At 43.6% G+C, this 16,456-nt stretch overlaps 1 protein-coding gene across 1 annotated transcript in view; it reads left to right on the forward strand.

Moving 5' to 3' along the window:
• The window catches only part of EYA3 (EYA transcriptional coactivator and phosphatase 3), a 45,217-nt gene continuing 28,761 nt past the window's right edge, over window positions 1–16,456 (forward strand). Inside the window, exons 1-4 of the mRNA XM_021554881.2 lie at window positions 1–92; window positions 2,434–2,596; window positions 14,120–14,214; window positions 16,027–16,070. Of these exons, the coding sequence (XP_021410556.2) occupies window positions 14,182–14,214; window positions 16,027–16,070 (77 nt within the window). The 5' untranslated portion in view covers window positions 1–92; window positions 2,434–2,596; window positions 14,120–14,181. The remainder of the gene's footprint in view (window positions 93–2,433; window positions 2,597–14,119; window positions 14,215–16,026; window positions 16,071–16,456) is intronic.

Genomic DNA, 16,456 nt, shown 5'->3' on the forward strand with positions numbered 1-16,456 from the left:
CGCCGCGCTCTGTTCCGGCGGCGGGCGGGGAGCGCGGGCGCCGCTGCCATGTCCGCTGCGGGCCCCGGGCCCGGCTCCGGAGCCGCCTCTCGGTAAGAACCTGCTCGGGCCCTGCGCAGCCCCGCGGCGCCCGGTGCTGCTCACAGGCTCGGGCCGCCCCCGGCGGGCCGGGGCGGCGGGGCCGCCGCGTGTGCTCAGCGTGTGCTGCCGCCCTGCCTCCGCCGCAGCGCGGGCCCGAGGGGCCGCGGCAGCACCGGACCCGTCCGGCCGCTGCCCGGCGCTCTCGGCTTCTTCGGCGCTGCCGGTGCGCGGAAGAGCCGGGCGAAAGGCAGGAGGGGCAGGGGGCACTGCCCGGCTCCCGGGGCTCGGCCGGGCTCTGAGGAGCGGCCAGAGGGCTGCAAAGCCGGCCCCGCCGCCTGCCCCGGGCTCGGTGGATGCTCGGCAGGGACCGCGGCTCCCGGGACCGGGCGCAGGCTGCGCGGGTTCCCCAGGGCACGGTTCAGCACAGCTGCATCGCTCTCGGGTGGGTTTAGCTGCCTGTGGTGCAGCTTGTGCACTCTAGTAGGATGTTTGGGCTGGATTTGGGCCTCACAAGCGATGTTGGACCAGATGGGCTCTGCTGGGTGTTCCTGGTTCTGGGAATGCTGTGCAGAGTTGCTGGAGCCTTATGTACAGCCAGGTCCAGCGCAGAATGCCTTGTTAGTTTGGTTGCTGGGCTGCGTGCTGTGGCTGAATGGTTTCCAGATTAGAGCTAGTCCTTGGTGGAACATAGCTGTAGCCCTTCTGATGGAGCATCGAACAAAGAGGCATGGTGGGGTTTGCTTTCAGCATGGAGCAAGCTCTGCTTCTGTGTTACAGCTAATCTGTAGTGCAGTAACCTCCAGCTGGTAACTGACAGTCAACATACTGATTAAAATAATGATAATCGCGAAAGTCTTATCTGCCACTTCTTTGGTTTCCTTCAGTTTTATCTGTTGTGGATTATCTTAAACTCTGAAAGCTGAATAACGTATGTGTAGTTGAGAATCACAATTCGTGTGCCTCAAGTAAGTGGTTTCATAATAAGTTACTTTTAAAAATGCATGAACATAGTAGTTTTCTCAGCCTGCAAACCTAGAGGCTCATTGGGCTGAACCTACTGTGTTTGAGGTATTTTCCTTCTCACCTGATGGTGTGATCTCTCTTACTTGTGGTGTTCTGCCATCCAGCTTTTGCCACACAAGCAGTGATCTGCTGGTACACTGTCCCTGCTCTGTTTGAAACGGTGCTGAGCTTGAGGTCCTGAAGTTTCCAACACTGCAATTCCTGCAGTGTTTGCCTGCAAATTTTTTCTCCCTCTCAGCTCTTCCCTCAGCAGTACTTGTAGCACTTGGAGAACTGTGTATTGTTGGGTTGTGCAGCACATCTGATTGAAAAATTGTTGCTTTTCAAATAATTTGTTCTAAAAACTGTCACAGATGTATGCAATAGCTGTAGGAATTCACAAGTAATTGGTGACTTAGGAAGTATTTGTAACTTCTCAAAACTTTTCCCTGGAAATCTCCAGATATTGAATGAATTTTAAGTTGAATATGTTCAAAAGACACTATAAATGGGTTTCCATGTGCTGTATGAATTAGTTGGAGCCCTCTGCAGAAGATTAATGTACTGTTTCCTATCTTCTGTGTACCAAAAGGTGGTTATAAATGGCTAAACATAAAACTAGGTAAAATATACTGAAATACTTTGATTGAACTAAAGTCAGGCAAGTAGTGTGTGCCTGTGTGCAAGCAATGCTATACACAAGGTACACAAAGCATAAAGCAGATAGTATGTCATTGGGATGTGAGTAGCCCCATGCCTGTACTCTCAATTAGCAGAAGTAGGGTTATTTCTTTCCTCTCTTGGCAAGTCTCTGCTCTTTTCCCCTGAAATCTACTCTTAGAAAATGGATGTTTAATAAAACTTTTTACTGGGTCTGCGAAACCCTGTGATTGGAAGAGGAGCTGCCAGGATGGAGAGGTGTGGAAACTTTTGAGCCTGAAGTGGAATTATGTCAGGACTTAACAACTGGTATTTTATGTATGTTCTTGCACCAAGCAGTGTCTACAGACCACCCATCTCCAGACAGGGTCTTCTTACAGAAACTTGGGGGTGGTTTTTGCCCCTATACCATGACCAGCATCACTCACTGGTTGGTTATACATTGAGGATGGTATTTTTTAGCTTTTTCTTGCTTTGTTGTACCCTTAATTTATTTTCTTTATTTCATCCTGATTTGTCTAGAATTTTTTCCTTTAACTGGTTAAAGGGCTGCAAGCCAGCATCTCTTCAGCAGTATTCTCTGGTGGCCCCTCTCTAGCAGTGATTCTGGGATAGTTTGTGCAGATGCCATGACTGGAGGCACTCCAGTACCTGAGGGAGTAACTTCAAATCCTTTCTTTCTTCTTGCAGCTGCCTCCAGAGCCTCAGTGAAGGTGATGTTGCAAGGGCTGGGATCTCCTCCTGATACCCAACGTGATGTTTAGGAGAGTGCTGTGACACAGCAGGGCACAGCAGCCTCTTCAGGGTATGGTGTCGCTGTGATTCACACCAGTCACTGCCCTGTCTTTTCCAGGTTGTCACCCATCAGTCCTATAACTGAACAAGCTAACTAAAAAAACAAAAACTTTGTATTTAGAAAAAGGATATAATATTGTCATGGGGACTCTTTCCATCTCTTAAATAGACTTTTATTTGGGGTTAAGGGTATGTCTAGCCTAATTTCAGAGGTGATGAAACAGTTCAATTCTGCAGCAGGTGGGTATCTCCTGAGTTAAGACGTGACCAGGGCACTATTCTTGCATTCCAGGAACTTCCTGCTGTGTCTTGAAATGTTTTTTCGTTGTGTTTGAATACTGACAGTGCTGTTTCCCTGAGAGTCACCAGCTGGAACATCACATAAAGTGTGTGGCAGCTTTAAACCTTGGGTGATGACTCCTATTTCTATACAGAATGAACTAGTATGTGTAATTCCATTTCTGGGATTTTACAAGTCAGTCTCATACTAGTGTCTTTCCTGTGACACTTTTTTTGTCTTATTCTTTCTGAGAGAGCTTAAAAAAATTCTTCCTTAAATATTATGGACTTAAGATGATCAGGGTAGAAAAATGAATATTCAGGACCAGGTGATTATTAATTATTCAGAACAGAAAAGAGTATGGCAGCTGTTTTCAAAACCACATGGAGGTGTTTTGGGTAGAAAAACAGTGATACTGGGTTTCTGTACTTCAGATTTCCTCATGCTGCTCTTTTAGTAAAGGCACAGTTGTTATATGCCTGTTGGGGAAAATACTGTCGCAGAAAACAGCACTGTTGGTTCAGGACTTTGAAATTTCACATGCAAGTCAGGTCCTGTTTGCAGGATATATCTGGTGCTTTGTTCCCTGCCTTTATAACAGCTCCTGAAATTTCAGAAGCTGTTGCCTTGATTATTCCTGTGTACTTTAAATCCCCATTTCCTGCCCATCCAGAACTTTTCGGGTATGGGAAGGAGAGCTGGCCTTTATAGAAGATGTGATTCAGAGTTAACAGGGACACTCTATTCTTTTTAGCTTGGCTGGTATTCTGAAAGACACAAAGACACATGAGATTTAATTCTTATTGTTTCCCCCCCCCCCCCTTCTATCCAGTAGTTAGCTCACATGCCAAGTGTCCTGCTATGTTAATGTTTCTGGATATGAGCAAAAATTAATTATTCTGGTTTAAAAAATAAAAGAAGGTACAAAATATTCATTCTTGACTGACCTGAGGAAAGCCAGAAAATCCCCATGAGTCAATGGTATCACTGTGGGTGGCATTTTACAAGATAGCAAAAGTAGTTACAGTAATTCTGTGAATTATTCATCTGTATGATAGCTGTCCAGCACCTAAAGCATTTAACTTTATGCTGAATGAAAAACAGCACCAAGTTGTCATCTCTCTCTAATGAATGAAATTATTTTTTTTGTGGCTGCAGTTGTAAAAAACCCAAATATAACAGGTCTTTACTGAAAGCATAGTTTTCACTGAATTACTGGCAGAGTCCAGTGTTATGTCATGCAGCTTCTTTTTCCAGTGAGGGAAGTAAAAAGTGGACTAGACATAAATCAGAGATGACAGCCCTTTGGGTAAGGTCTTGATCCTGACAGATTTCAGAGCTAAAAGGCAGCAGAAGGTGCTGTGGGCTCTTCTTTCACAAAGGTTACCTGGTACATATGGCAAGCAAGAAGACACAAATCCCCTGGGCTGTGGTTCAGCCCAAAGGTGTGTGTCAGCCTCTGGTTCTGCCCACACTTCAGGCCCGTGGTCACAGGTGACAGAGCTGCCAGGCCCCAAGAGCTGTGGAAATGAGTTTTGCCCTGCTTCTCACCTGTCCCAGCTGTTAAATCAAACTGGCTGTAACTTAACAGAGTGTCAGGTTAAACATGCTTTGATTACTAGTGCAGGAATTTGCATGATGTGACACCTCTCAGCTGCTGAAATTTAATTTCAGCTGAAATGAAAGTGCACAATCTTATCAGTGGCTACAGGTCAACTTATTACAGATCTGTCAGTAAAGCAGTGACCAGGTCCTTCATCTGCCTGCATTCATCTTGTGCTTGAGATGTTCTGTGGTCATCAGGCACTCCAGGACATGCAACACTGGTTTTACTGGGATTTGTTTGTTATCCAGTTAAAAATTCATTCTTGTGGGAGTCCAGGGCATCCCTCTGGCTGCCCTGGCAGGTCTGGGACCCTGGCAGGGGTCAGGAACCCCCCTGGACAGAGCCCCCACAGACACTGGCTGTGATCTCTGTCCATGGAAAAGAGTTTTCAATCTCACAGGATGAATTACAAGCTCTGAGTGTTTGATAGAAGTAATAATTAAATGTAGCATGCATGCTAAAGTAAAATGTTAGGATTCTAGATGAGGGGTCCAAAGGGGACAAGATGGAGGAAATTGGGTGTGCCTTGTCCTTTTTCTCCTTCTTCATGCCCTCCATGTTTCACTGTGGTGTTGGCATTTTTCTGTTGGTTCAGGCTGGGGACACACTGTCCAACGTAGGTGACAGATATTGGCACGTTCTTGTAAATCCAGCCCAGGGAGTTTGTGGTATTTAATGTTTGTAACATCCCACTGCCAAGGTCTGAAGAGAATATATTTATAGCAATGAAGATATCTTCATGATCTTGTTCATTTCCTCCTAAAGAAGCCACTTTCAGCAGTTTTGGTGAAGTCCTCACAGGTACCTGGTCTTTGCTTGACCTCCCACATTCTTCCTTTTTGAGCTTTGTCAGAAGTTGTCTGTCCAGCCAAACTGTCCTCCCCCTGCATTTGCTCATTTTCTTGCCAATTGGGCTGGACTGGGCTTTTGTGCTTGGGGAAGCTGTCCTTGATGATCAAACATTGCCTCTTCAGGCCCTACATAGCACTGTACAGATCAGATCAGCCTTCTGAACAAACTGTAAGCTGTTTATTTTGTTACTGTCGGAATCTGTGCTATTGAGGATCCTGAGATTGTAGAAAGTCTCTGTCAGCCCCACTGCCAAAGCAGAAGCCATAATTGGTCTGTGCTGGTTTCCAGGTTGTTTATTCTGTTTATCTCTCACATGTTCTGCTGCCCTGCCCAGCTCTGTCCTGCAGGGCAGCGTGTGGGGCTCTGCCCTCAGTGGGATGTGACAAACATTAAATACCAGAAACTCCCTGGGCTGGATTTACAAGAACGTGCCAATATCTGTCACCTCCGTTGGACAGTGTGTCCCCAGCCTGAACCAACAGAAAAATGCCAACACCACAGTGAGACATGGAGGGCATGAAGAAGGAGAAAAAGGACAAGGCACACCCAATTTCCTCCATCTTGTCCCCTTTGGACCCCTTATCTAGAATCCTAACATTTTACTTTAGCATGCATGCTACATTTAATTATTACTTATATCAAACACTCAGAGCTTGTAATTCATCCTGTGAGATTGAAAACTCTTTTGCATGGACAGAGATCACAGCCAGTGTCTCTGGGGGCTCTGTCCAGGGGGGTTCCTGACCCCTGCCAGGGTCCCAGACCTGCCAGGGCAGCCAGAGGGAAGCTCTGGATTCCAACAGTTACGTGTCATCTTCACTTCTCCTGGGACCTTGAACTGAGTACAGTTGAGTACTGAACGATTTTCTCTAATAGAAGTATAGGTGCATACATATCAAAAAGTCACATAGCTAGCCTCTAGTCTATGTGACTTTTTGATCTCTATGAGTAAAATCTTTTATTGAAAATGGAATTTAGAACTGCATAATGTCAATAATACCTTTTTGTTGTTAATGTGATGTAGATTTGCTGTCTGAGCGAAGTTTAAAATGTTCAGTCTTTTGTTTAGGAAATGTCCTAATCTATTAGGATATGTCTGAAATGGCTTTTAGGAAATAAAGGCACTGTGTCCTGGTTTTAGGAAGTTTGTTTTTAATACCATGGAAGTCAAACAGCATTTTATGGCCTGTGAGATTTTAGGTACCACACTCTGTGTGGTCTTCAGGGGAAAATCTGTTTGGTGTCACTACAAGTTGTATCCTCAGGAAGGGAAGAGGAAATAAATTCTTCTACTTGGCTGATATTTCTGTAAAACACTGTGCTTTGGTTTTGTCACTGAAAGGTAGCAGCAGTTCTGTGTTCTCCTGCCCTGTGAGTGATGCATGTTGGCTCTGTCTAGTGGGAGTTGCCACATGATTTCTGGGCTCAGTGGGAGTTGTTTTTCTTGAGGATGAAGTTGTTCTTTCCAAATCTTCCTTTTGTGAAAACAGTTCTTTTTCCCCATTAAAATTTTCCCTGCTATGTTTCAAAATCAAATTGAAAAAGCATTGCATAAGAACTGGGAAAACAAGCATGTGTCATCATTCAGGCAGAGTGAGCTGCAGCCACTCAGAACACTGATAGCCCTTCAAGGATCTAAAAATCAGGGGGAACTTCCTGTCAGTGGAACAGGCATTGCTTAGGAGAAAACTAGATTTGTATTTCCATGTTTGATTTCAGTTATTTTCTCACTGTGTTTATTTCTTATTTTATTTCTCACGGCACTTTTTTTTTTTTTTTTTTTTCCATTTTAAGGTTATGAGATTTTAATCAAACCATGATTTTTTGGTCCTACAGGACAGCATTTGCAGGCTTGTCATGACCATCCGTACCTTCATAAATGAGGCATACAAAATGCATTCCTTGTAACTTTTACAGTGTTTAATTCTGAAATTTCCTGGCTGATAAAGAAGGGAAGAAAGGGCATGGAGAGAGAGCAGGGAATCATCGAGCAGCACTCAGCCCAAAGATTTATTTGTCTGGTTGTCACAATATTTTGCAGATACCTATGTGTGTTGTACCTAGGGGCATGTGGGTGTGTGCGGAGGATGAGAAAAGCCAATAGTGGAGTATCAGTGTTTGCTGTGAGCTTTGCTGCATTGTGCAGTGCACAGTAATGTCAATATGTTCTCTTCTGCTTTGGTTTTTATTTGGCTGTTTTAATTAAATCTGAAAAAAGAAAGAGGGGTAGATCTGCCGTGCTGCACTTTGCCAAGTTCTGCTTCTCTGTCAGAAGCTGTCATGTGGTGAGTGCCAAAGAGTGAAAACATTGTAAGGAAAAGCTCTGCTCCCCTTGAGGGATGTCTTGGATTGTTTTGGCTGCATGCTCTGATGCTGTGTGTGTGTAATGCAGCAGCATGGGGCACATTGTCATGAGATACCCCAGTAGAAAATATGGGAACACTATACTATTCTGCTGCCTAATTCATGTGTTTTTGTTGCTATTCATTGTAAGGTGGTGGTCCTTGAATAACTGAGGAGTGAAAATAACTGCATAGGTGGCTTGTACCAAAAACTTGTACCAAACATTACAGCCATTGCTGTCAAAGACAGTAAAAAATGTTTCTATAAATACATCCTGCACCACTTAGACAAGTCTCTGTGGCCAAATAAGATCCAGTCAAGGGCACTGAAGGAGCTGGCAGATGTGCTCACTGAGCAACTTTCCACCATTTCCCAGCCTTCCTGGCTAACCAGGAAGGTCCCACTTGACTGGATGCTTTCAAATGTAATGCCCATCTAGGAGGGTCAGAAAATGGATCTGGGGGCTGCAGCCTGCCCTCAGTGGAGTGGAAGGCTGGAGAACAGACCATCTCCCATGGCACCATGTGGCACATACAGGACAATCAGGGGTCAGTCCCAGCCAGCATGTGTTTAGGACAGGTAGATCCTGCCTGACCATCCTGATCTTCTGTAAGGTTACTTGCATCATGGATAAGGGAAGGGCTGTGGATGTGTCTACCTGAACCTCAGTATAAACCCTTTGACTCCATTTCTCCTGGAAAAACTGGCTGCTCAGGGCTTGGGCAGGTGTATTTTCTGCTGGGTTTAAAACTTCTGTATGGCTGGGCCCAGAGAGTGAAGGGGAATGGAGCTGCATCCCTATAGGGCTGGGCACTGGTGCAGTTCCCCAGGGTCCAGGACTGGGACCAGTTCTGCTTAATATCTTTATCAATGTTCTGGACAAGGGAATGGAGTGCATCCTAAGCACAACAATCCCATGGAACACTCCAGGCTGGGAGGAAGGGAGCCCATCAGGAAAGGACCAGGGGGTGCTGGTTGACAGCTGCTGAACATGAACCAGCATGTGTGTAGGTGGCCAAAAATGCCAAGGGCATCCTGGTCTCTGTGAAAAATGGTGTGTCAAGCAGGAATAGGGAAGTGATTGTCCCCCTCTTGGGTTCAGTTTTGGGCCCCTCACTACAGTACAGATACTGAAGGGCTGGAGCATGTCCAGGGAAGGGAACAGAGCTGGGGAAGGGGCTAAAGCACAAGTCTGATGAGGAGCAGCTGGAGAAGCTGGTGTGGCTCAGCCTGGAGAAGAGGAGACTTGGGAGGATCTTTTTGCTCTCCAAAACTCCCTGACAGGAGGATGGAGCCAGAGGATAAGGGACAGGACAAGAGAAAATGGCCTCAAGCTGTGCCAGGGAAGGTTTAGATTGGATATTTGGGAAAATTTCTTCCCTGAAAGGGTTGTCCAGCCCTGGCACACGCTGCCCAGGGCAGAGGTGGAGTCACCATCCCTTGAGGGATTTAAAAGACAAGGCACTTGGGTCATGGGTTAGTGTGGCCTTGGCAGTGCTGGCTGTTGGTTGGACCTCATGGTCTTGAAGGTCTTTTCCAAAGTAAATGATCCTATGATTTTATTCCAACTCTCTTTAATAGATGTAATTTCATTACCCCAGTCAAAACTTTGTTCTTAGGGAAATACTGTTTTAAAGTAATATAAAACCATAGTCAATTAGCTTTTTTTCCTAATCAGTATAATTACTGCATGTTGGTTTTATCACAGTATCCTGACTTTAATTATTTGCAGCTTGGGAGAACTGTTTCTTGCATGAAACTTTATATTCAAAGCCAAGGCAGATGGACTTGAAAAGCACAATCTCAAAGTAAATAGCTGTCTATCCAGGTGCTGCTCATAGCAGGCAGCTTTCAGAAATTCTATCCAGAGTATCTAGTTTAAGAAAGTCTGACCAAGCTGGGCTTTGTATTTTAGAATTTTTAAAATAGGATTTAGTGCAAGAAACTGGAGATCACTTGCCAGGACTTTTAATGGTGAATTATTAGCATCAAGATATGCAGAGCAGAAGGCAGCTGCTGAGAGAGATTCTGCAGCCCATACCTCTGCTCTGATGCCTCCTGGTTTGAAGTTTAGATAATGTGGCTCCTTAAATTGAGCAAACAAAATAAAATGACACACAAACCCAATTCTTAATATTTTGCATTGTTGGTGCTCCATGCAAGTTGGAATTAAACAGGATGGTTATTCAAAACAAGTCTAGATCAAATAAAACCTGGTATTTAATTCACATATTACAGAATAGTTTTCATCAGGTAATTAACAAAAATCGTCCCAAAAAGGAAAGCAGTGTGGTACTTTGCTGGTTTCCAGAAGCAGAACAATGGACTCATTTTTCTGGATGTTTCTTTCATTGCAGCAGCTCATTTAATGGCTTCTTGCACACTTGCTTCCATTTTGTACTGGTTTTCTCATTCACAAATCCAGTGGCCCACAGGAGCATTCTCACCTCCTGAATCTTTGATACCTCTAGTGTTGTATTAATATAGCGTTTGAAAATGTTCTGTAGTAATGTGTAAAACCTGAAGTGCAGTTAACTTGAGTCTTATACAAGTTAAAATCTAATTTTGAGATTTGACATGCAAAAAAAATAGCCAAAACAAAAACAAAACAAAAAAAAAATCCCCCAAAAAACCCAACAAAAAAAAATCAATTGTGTATTTTCAGTTTTTAAATATCATCTTTGTCGCTGGTGAGCTGCTGGCTCAGTGTGTTCCTCTGAAGCAGCTCAGGCTGAGCAAGTGCAAGATGCTGGGTTTGATTTTTGGGAAGACCAAGCTCTGGGTGGTTCAGACCTCTCATACTGGGCGAGGAGGTGTCCAACAGCACCTGGGGGGTGCCCTGGGGCAGGTACCCACCAGGGGCTGGCTGGAGGGCAGCTGGGGCTTCGCTGGGGTGGACAGGCCTGGTAGGGATATGAGTGGGGCAGGAGCAGCTGCTCCCTGGATCCTGCTGGTGGCTTCAGCCTTGGAGCTGCCAGCAGCTTCACTCAGCCTCTCAGTGCAGGAGGAGAGAGGCTGGGAAAGGTTCCTGCCATGCCATGATCCAGGGACTTGGTGTTCCCAGCCACAAGAAGACGTGTGCCAGCTCTGCGTGAGAGCCTGGTGGTGGGGTGGGTGACACAGGTGAAAAGGCCGTTGTGTGTTTATCACTGTCATGTCTTTGCTTCATCAAAGTGGAACATCAAGCAGATGATAAAATTATGCTTTCATTTATCATGGCTGTGGCTGAAAAGGGACACATCCTGCTGCTCTGCTTGTGTGTTTTTCCTGACCCTCATCCTGGCTCCCCTGGAACAGGGCTGTGCAGGGCCAGAGCTGATCTTCCTGGCATCAGCTTAACGGAAAGACTCTGCTTGTGTCTCTCTGGTTTTTCTTTTCTTTCTTTTCCCTTGGCACATCCTACATCCAGACTGCTGTGGATGGCCTGTGGTGGCCAGGAGGGAGGGAGTGTCTGGCAGGCAGGAGTGGGGTGCAGGAGGTTGGGAGAGGCAGGAGCTCTCCCTTTTCCAACACACTGGAAGCTGCTGCTGCCCTTGGCTGGGGGAGGATGCCCTCAGACGTGGAGCTCAGTGCCTCCATATCACCCAGCTGCTTGGTCTGAGGAACCACAGCACACCTCGAGTGTGAGATGTCCTCTGCCCCTGCTGCTCTTTCTGGAGGTCCAGGGAAGGCATGAAGCCATCCTAGGCCAAGTTCTCATTTGGAATTCTCACTTCCCTGGGAGAAGGCATGAAACCACCAGAGGTCAAGTTTTGCCTGCTGTTAAGGCAGGCACTTTCTGTTTGTTTGCTTTGGTCCAGTCATTTTGGTCCAGTTTGCTTCCAGGTGCTACAAGGTGCCCAGCTTATTTGGAAAGAGCGTTTTCTTCACACATGTAAGATATTCCAGTGGAACTCTGAGAATCTTTTTGTCTTTGTAATTATTTAAATCCTGAAAACCAAAATTGTTGGAATCTGAGGTATTGATGATCGCGAGATTGTAGAAAGTCTCTGTCTTTCTGTCCTGCTGCCAAAAAAGAAGCCATAATTGGTCTGTGCTGGTTTCCAGGTTGTTTATTCTGTTTATCTCTAACATGTTCTGCTGCCCTGCCCAGCTCTGTCCTGCAGGGCAGCGTGTGGGGCTCTGCCCTCAGTGGGATGTTACAAACATTAAATACCAGAAACTCCCTGGGCTGCATTTACAATAACGTGCCAATATCTGTCACCTACGTTGGACAGTGTGTCCCCAGCCTGAACCAACAGAAAAATGCCAACACCACAGTGAGACATGGAGGGTGTGAAGAAGGAGAAAAAGGACAAGGCACACCCAATTTCCTCCATCTTGTCCCCTTTGGACCCCTCATCTAGAATCCTAACATTTTACTTTTGCACCCGTGCCACACTTAATTCTTACTTATATCAAACACTCAGAGCTTGTAATTCATCCTGTAAGATTGAAAACTCTTTTCCATGGCCAGAGATCACAGCCAGTGTCTCTGGGGGCTCTGTCCAGGGGGGTTCCTGACCCCTGCCAGGGTCCCAGACCTGCCAGGGCAGCCAGAGGGATGCCCTGGACTCCCACACAAAATTAAACCCTACTCACAGCTTTTAAGCAAAGCATGGCATGGGAAATTACTGCTGTATGGATCAGTGGATTGTAAAATATTTTTCCATACGAAGAGTTCTGTTTGGGATTCTTCTATGAAATTACACAGCAAAACAGTGTTAAATAACAAGGGTAGGACAAGGGACAGGACCTCTTGGTATGGATTTAAAATCTTCCTGCTCTTGGCCGCTGTATTTTGTACTCCTTTGTATAATATCTGAGTGGCAGAGTTTCTCTTCAGTCCTAATTTCTCTGTTATTTCTACAAAAAATAAGTAAGATTTATATTTAAAATGAAACTGATTGAAACTGGTGGAGGAACAACTGCAAAGGTGACAGTAGTGCTTTGTATTGTAGACATGTTTGTTGTGAAAAGGGTTGTTTCCAAAGAACCTGAATTATGGAAAAGACTAATTGTGAATTCAATTGACTTAGAGTTCAGGCAATAAGGGTAAGTAGCTTTGATTAGGGGTGGCAGCCTTGCAAAACCCTCAAACCCTCAATGAAATGTTATCCTGGCACATACAATACACCCTGGCACTTAAGACCTGCCCTCAAATGAGGGAGAAGCCTTTTGTGTTGTGGTGGTTCATGTGAAATGATGCCAGGCTGCGCAGCATCCCTGGGGCTGGCACGTGGGGCGGGCTGCGGGCGGGCGGCACGTGCCGCCCGGGTAAGTAGGTCTGGCAGGAGCCAGGCAGGGCACAGAGATGTCCTTTTCAGGAGGCCAGAAAGTTCTTTATCTGTAAACTAGTTCAGTCACTTTGTGTGGAGATAATCCCATGGTTTGAAGGTGCCTGCATACTCCAGACAGGGTGGATAAACAGAAAATCCTAGAGGAAGGAGTGGTGTGTAAAATAGCCCTTTCACATTTCCACAGACACTTAGAGCTAGACTTTTGTGGCTGTTGAGGCAGGAATAGGTTGTACCTCAGCACACAGGATTGCTGGATTTAACTTCTTCAACCCCCTAAGTGTTTTTCAGCATTTCTTCTAATTTCTGCAGTCCCCTGAAGTTGTGCTGCGTGGGCATGTGGCAGAGGAGGCAGCTCAGGAAAAGCTGCTCTGAAGAGGTTGGGGTTGGTTTTAATAAATGGCTCCAAAATGAGTTGCAGAAAGAGCAAAAACACAGATCATACTGCTCGTGCACAAATGAGATGCACAAAGAACAAAAACACAGATCATACTGCTCATGCACATCAGGTGGGCAGAGGGGGAAATCAGGATGACACAGGCTTTTCTCTTTTGCCCAGCAAACTGCAAAAGTTAATCAGGTTGTGAAAATATTATGCAAAATTTCTTTTTCATTATTTTAAGCCACTGGAAGGCAGCAGCTTTTTGATGTAGTATATAATATCTCTTCTAAATCCTTGTAAAATAAACATTCTTTTGTAAGATTTCATCAAACTTCTCTTTTTGAAAGGTGCAGTTGAAATAATGAACTTGCTTTGTGAATTTGGTGGGGAACAGCACTGTGTGTAAATGCATTTAGGTGTACAGTCTTGTTTTGTCCTGGTTTTTTTTTTTTTTTTTTTTTTTTTGATGGTTATATAAATGGTCTAAATTAAAACAGGTTAGATTGAATCATGCTGTTTACTGACCTAGTAGACCAGACTTGATCATTTAAAGTGTCTTTGAAATCATGGTGCACGTGTCTGATTAATGTGTTAGCTTCTGCGGTCAGTGTGGTCCGAGTAAATGATGTAGAAATGTACCATGTGCATGAAAAATCTGTATCTTCAAAGCTTAAAGCTAAATCCCTTGTTTATGAAATCTTCCATATATGAATTTTGTATTTTATTTGGGAGATGGCCACATGAGTTTTATGGGAGGAGTATGTAACAATTAATATTCTCTGATAGCCTACATGATAAGCCCCCAAAAAGTACATAAAGCCATGAACACCTTATTTTAACAGGGCTTGAAGACTGCTGAGGAACACACGATTTGAATCATTTAAGCATTAAAATAGTAATACCCATGGAAGAGCCACAAGACTTACCCGAGCAACCAGTAAGTACATGTAAAAAAGGCTGAAAATGAAAATATAAAACCAATTAGTGATCTCACAATAATTGTACAGGCAGTGGTAATAAAGGAATAGTTATATGTACTTGAACTTTATGATGCTTCTATGCAAAATTATTATTTATTATGCTCAGAAAACCAGATTTATGTCAAGCCTGTTGTAGAGAAAATTAAATTCACTGTTTTGGGGACAAATTCAGCATGCTGGATATTACAGTGTATAGTCTTTAATTCTTATGCTTAAGATCTTGAAAAGATCCTGTGATTAATGGTTTCCACAAGTGGAAGGCATTTTTAAATGACTGATTTCGGGTAGGGAAGCATGTCTGGAGGTTAAAGTTGCTACATGTATGCGAAGTATTTGCAATAGTGTTTGCATTATCAATAACTAATATTGACACAGTGTGGAAGTTTTGGGTAGAGCATTAGCAATACAGTATGAGATTAATTGAATTGTGTATCTAAAACATAATAGCACAGGAACTAAGCAGAAATGTTTGTATTAACATTCTGTTCCCAAAATAAACCTGGCACAAATTCCAACAAGAAATTGCCAAGTTACAATGGGAGTGATCCTTGTAATCTTGGAGACCTTGTCAAATGCACGCAGAAACAGAATAATGTGCTTGAGGGCACTTTGGGTGTGTTGTAATTGAAAAGATTTTGATCCCTTTTTAATGTGAGAATTTAATATTCTTCAGTTAAACTAGTTAGAAAATACATTGTAATGTCATTTATGCAATTTTATGACTTACGAACAAAGTCAAATTAAATGGAAACGTAACATTTCCATTTAATGTAAAATTATTCAGAACCTGGCTTGCCACAAGCTGCAGATGATGGGCCTGAGTAATATCCACAAAATGTGAAACTAAGCAGCAAAACCATATAGTTTGTACTACAGGTATTTGAGGAGTTTAAAAATTGCGTGTACTAAAAAAGGAAATATCTCTAAATACATCCTAATATAATGAAAACTGTCTTTATTCTTTAGGGCATGAGAGATAGGGTACAGCTAATTTTCAGTGGTGTGTCCTTTAAGCTGTAATATTCAGCTCAAGATTTTCTTGGTAATTTCTTTTAAGTACATGATACCAGTCAGTCATTCTGCAACAGAATATGAGACTAGATGGATCATAATGAATGAGTGACGTAGTAATGGCATGTTCTTGCAGGAGAAACTCACCTTGGCATCCTTCTGATAGTAATGTTTGTAGCCTGCAGAAACTCACCTTGGCATCCTTCTGACAGTAATGTTTGTAGCCTGCAGAAACCAAATTTGTGTTCAAGCCAGTGCTGTCTGTGGTGTAATACCCTGTACAGGAACAGGTTCCAGCTGGCACCTACAAAATGAGGAAAAGTGCTGTATTGGTTTTAGTCAGGAGTCAAAACTTCTGATTTATTACAGAAAAAGCATTCATGTTCCTATCTTTATGCAATATTAAAATAGAGGGGAAAAAGAATAAAGTTTGTGGCTGTAGTGCTGAATCTGTGCAGAATAAGATTTTCTTAAAATTTACGACTGTTTGATTTAATTTCCACAAAATTGTCCTTACCATCCATTTTTGTGGCTGTATATCTCAGCAGCTGTTTCTAATGTAACTAACATGACAATTCTGCTATACAAAATCCAGTGTTAGCCCTTCTTTTCTAATGAGGAAAAGCCTTGTTTTGAGATGAGGAGCCCGTGGTTACTCTGGTGAGTTCTGGACTGCAGGATAAAGCTGTGTATTTTGCCACCACTGTGAACCCTCCAGCTTGTGTTACTTGTAGCTCTGAACATTTTTGTCTTTGCAGGTGAAAAAAGCCAAGATGCAGGAATCCAGAGAACAGAGCATGAGGTACAGGATTTTAAATTTTATTTTAGTGTGGAACAGTTCTTTATGGTCTTTTACAGTTATAAAGCTTTCATTTTAGAAATTCACCTCTTGATTTATTTTTTACAGAGCTATGGAAAATATAGTTGTATTTGGATTTGGTGTAATTTTGATTAAGTTCCCAATAAAAAATAATTAACTAGCCCTATGGTATAAAGCTTTTTTAAAAGTGGACACAAAGAGTCTTAATGGCATCAGCACACCCCTCTTTCACAGAATGAGACTGAAATAGCATGCATGTAATTTGGTGAGACTCAGGATATTTTAATAATATCTGTACTACTATTCTTAGTGAGACTCTATGGATAACTGCTTTGAGAAGTGAAACTCTTGAATTGTAGCCTCTCCTA

Source organism: Lonchura striata, chromosome 26, assembly GCF_046129695.1.
Source record: "Lonchura striata isolate bLonStr1 chromosome 26, bLonStr1.mat, whole genome shotgun sequence".
In the NCBI taxonomy this organism is placed as follows: Eukaryota; Metazoa; Chordata; class Aves; order Passeriformes; family Estrildidae; genus Lonchura; species Lonchura striata.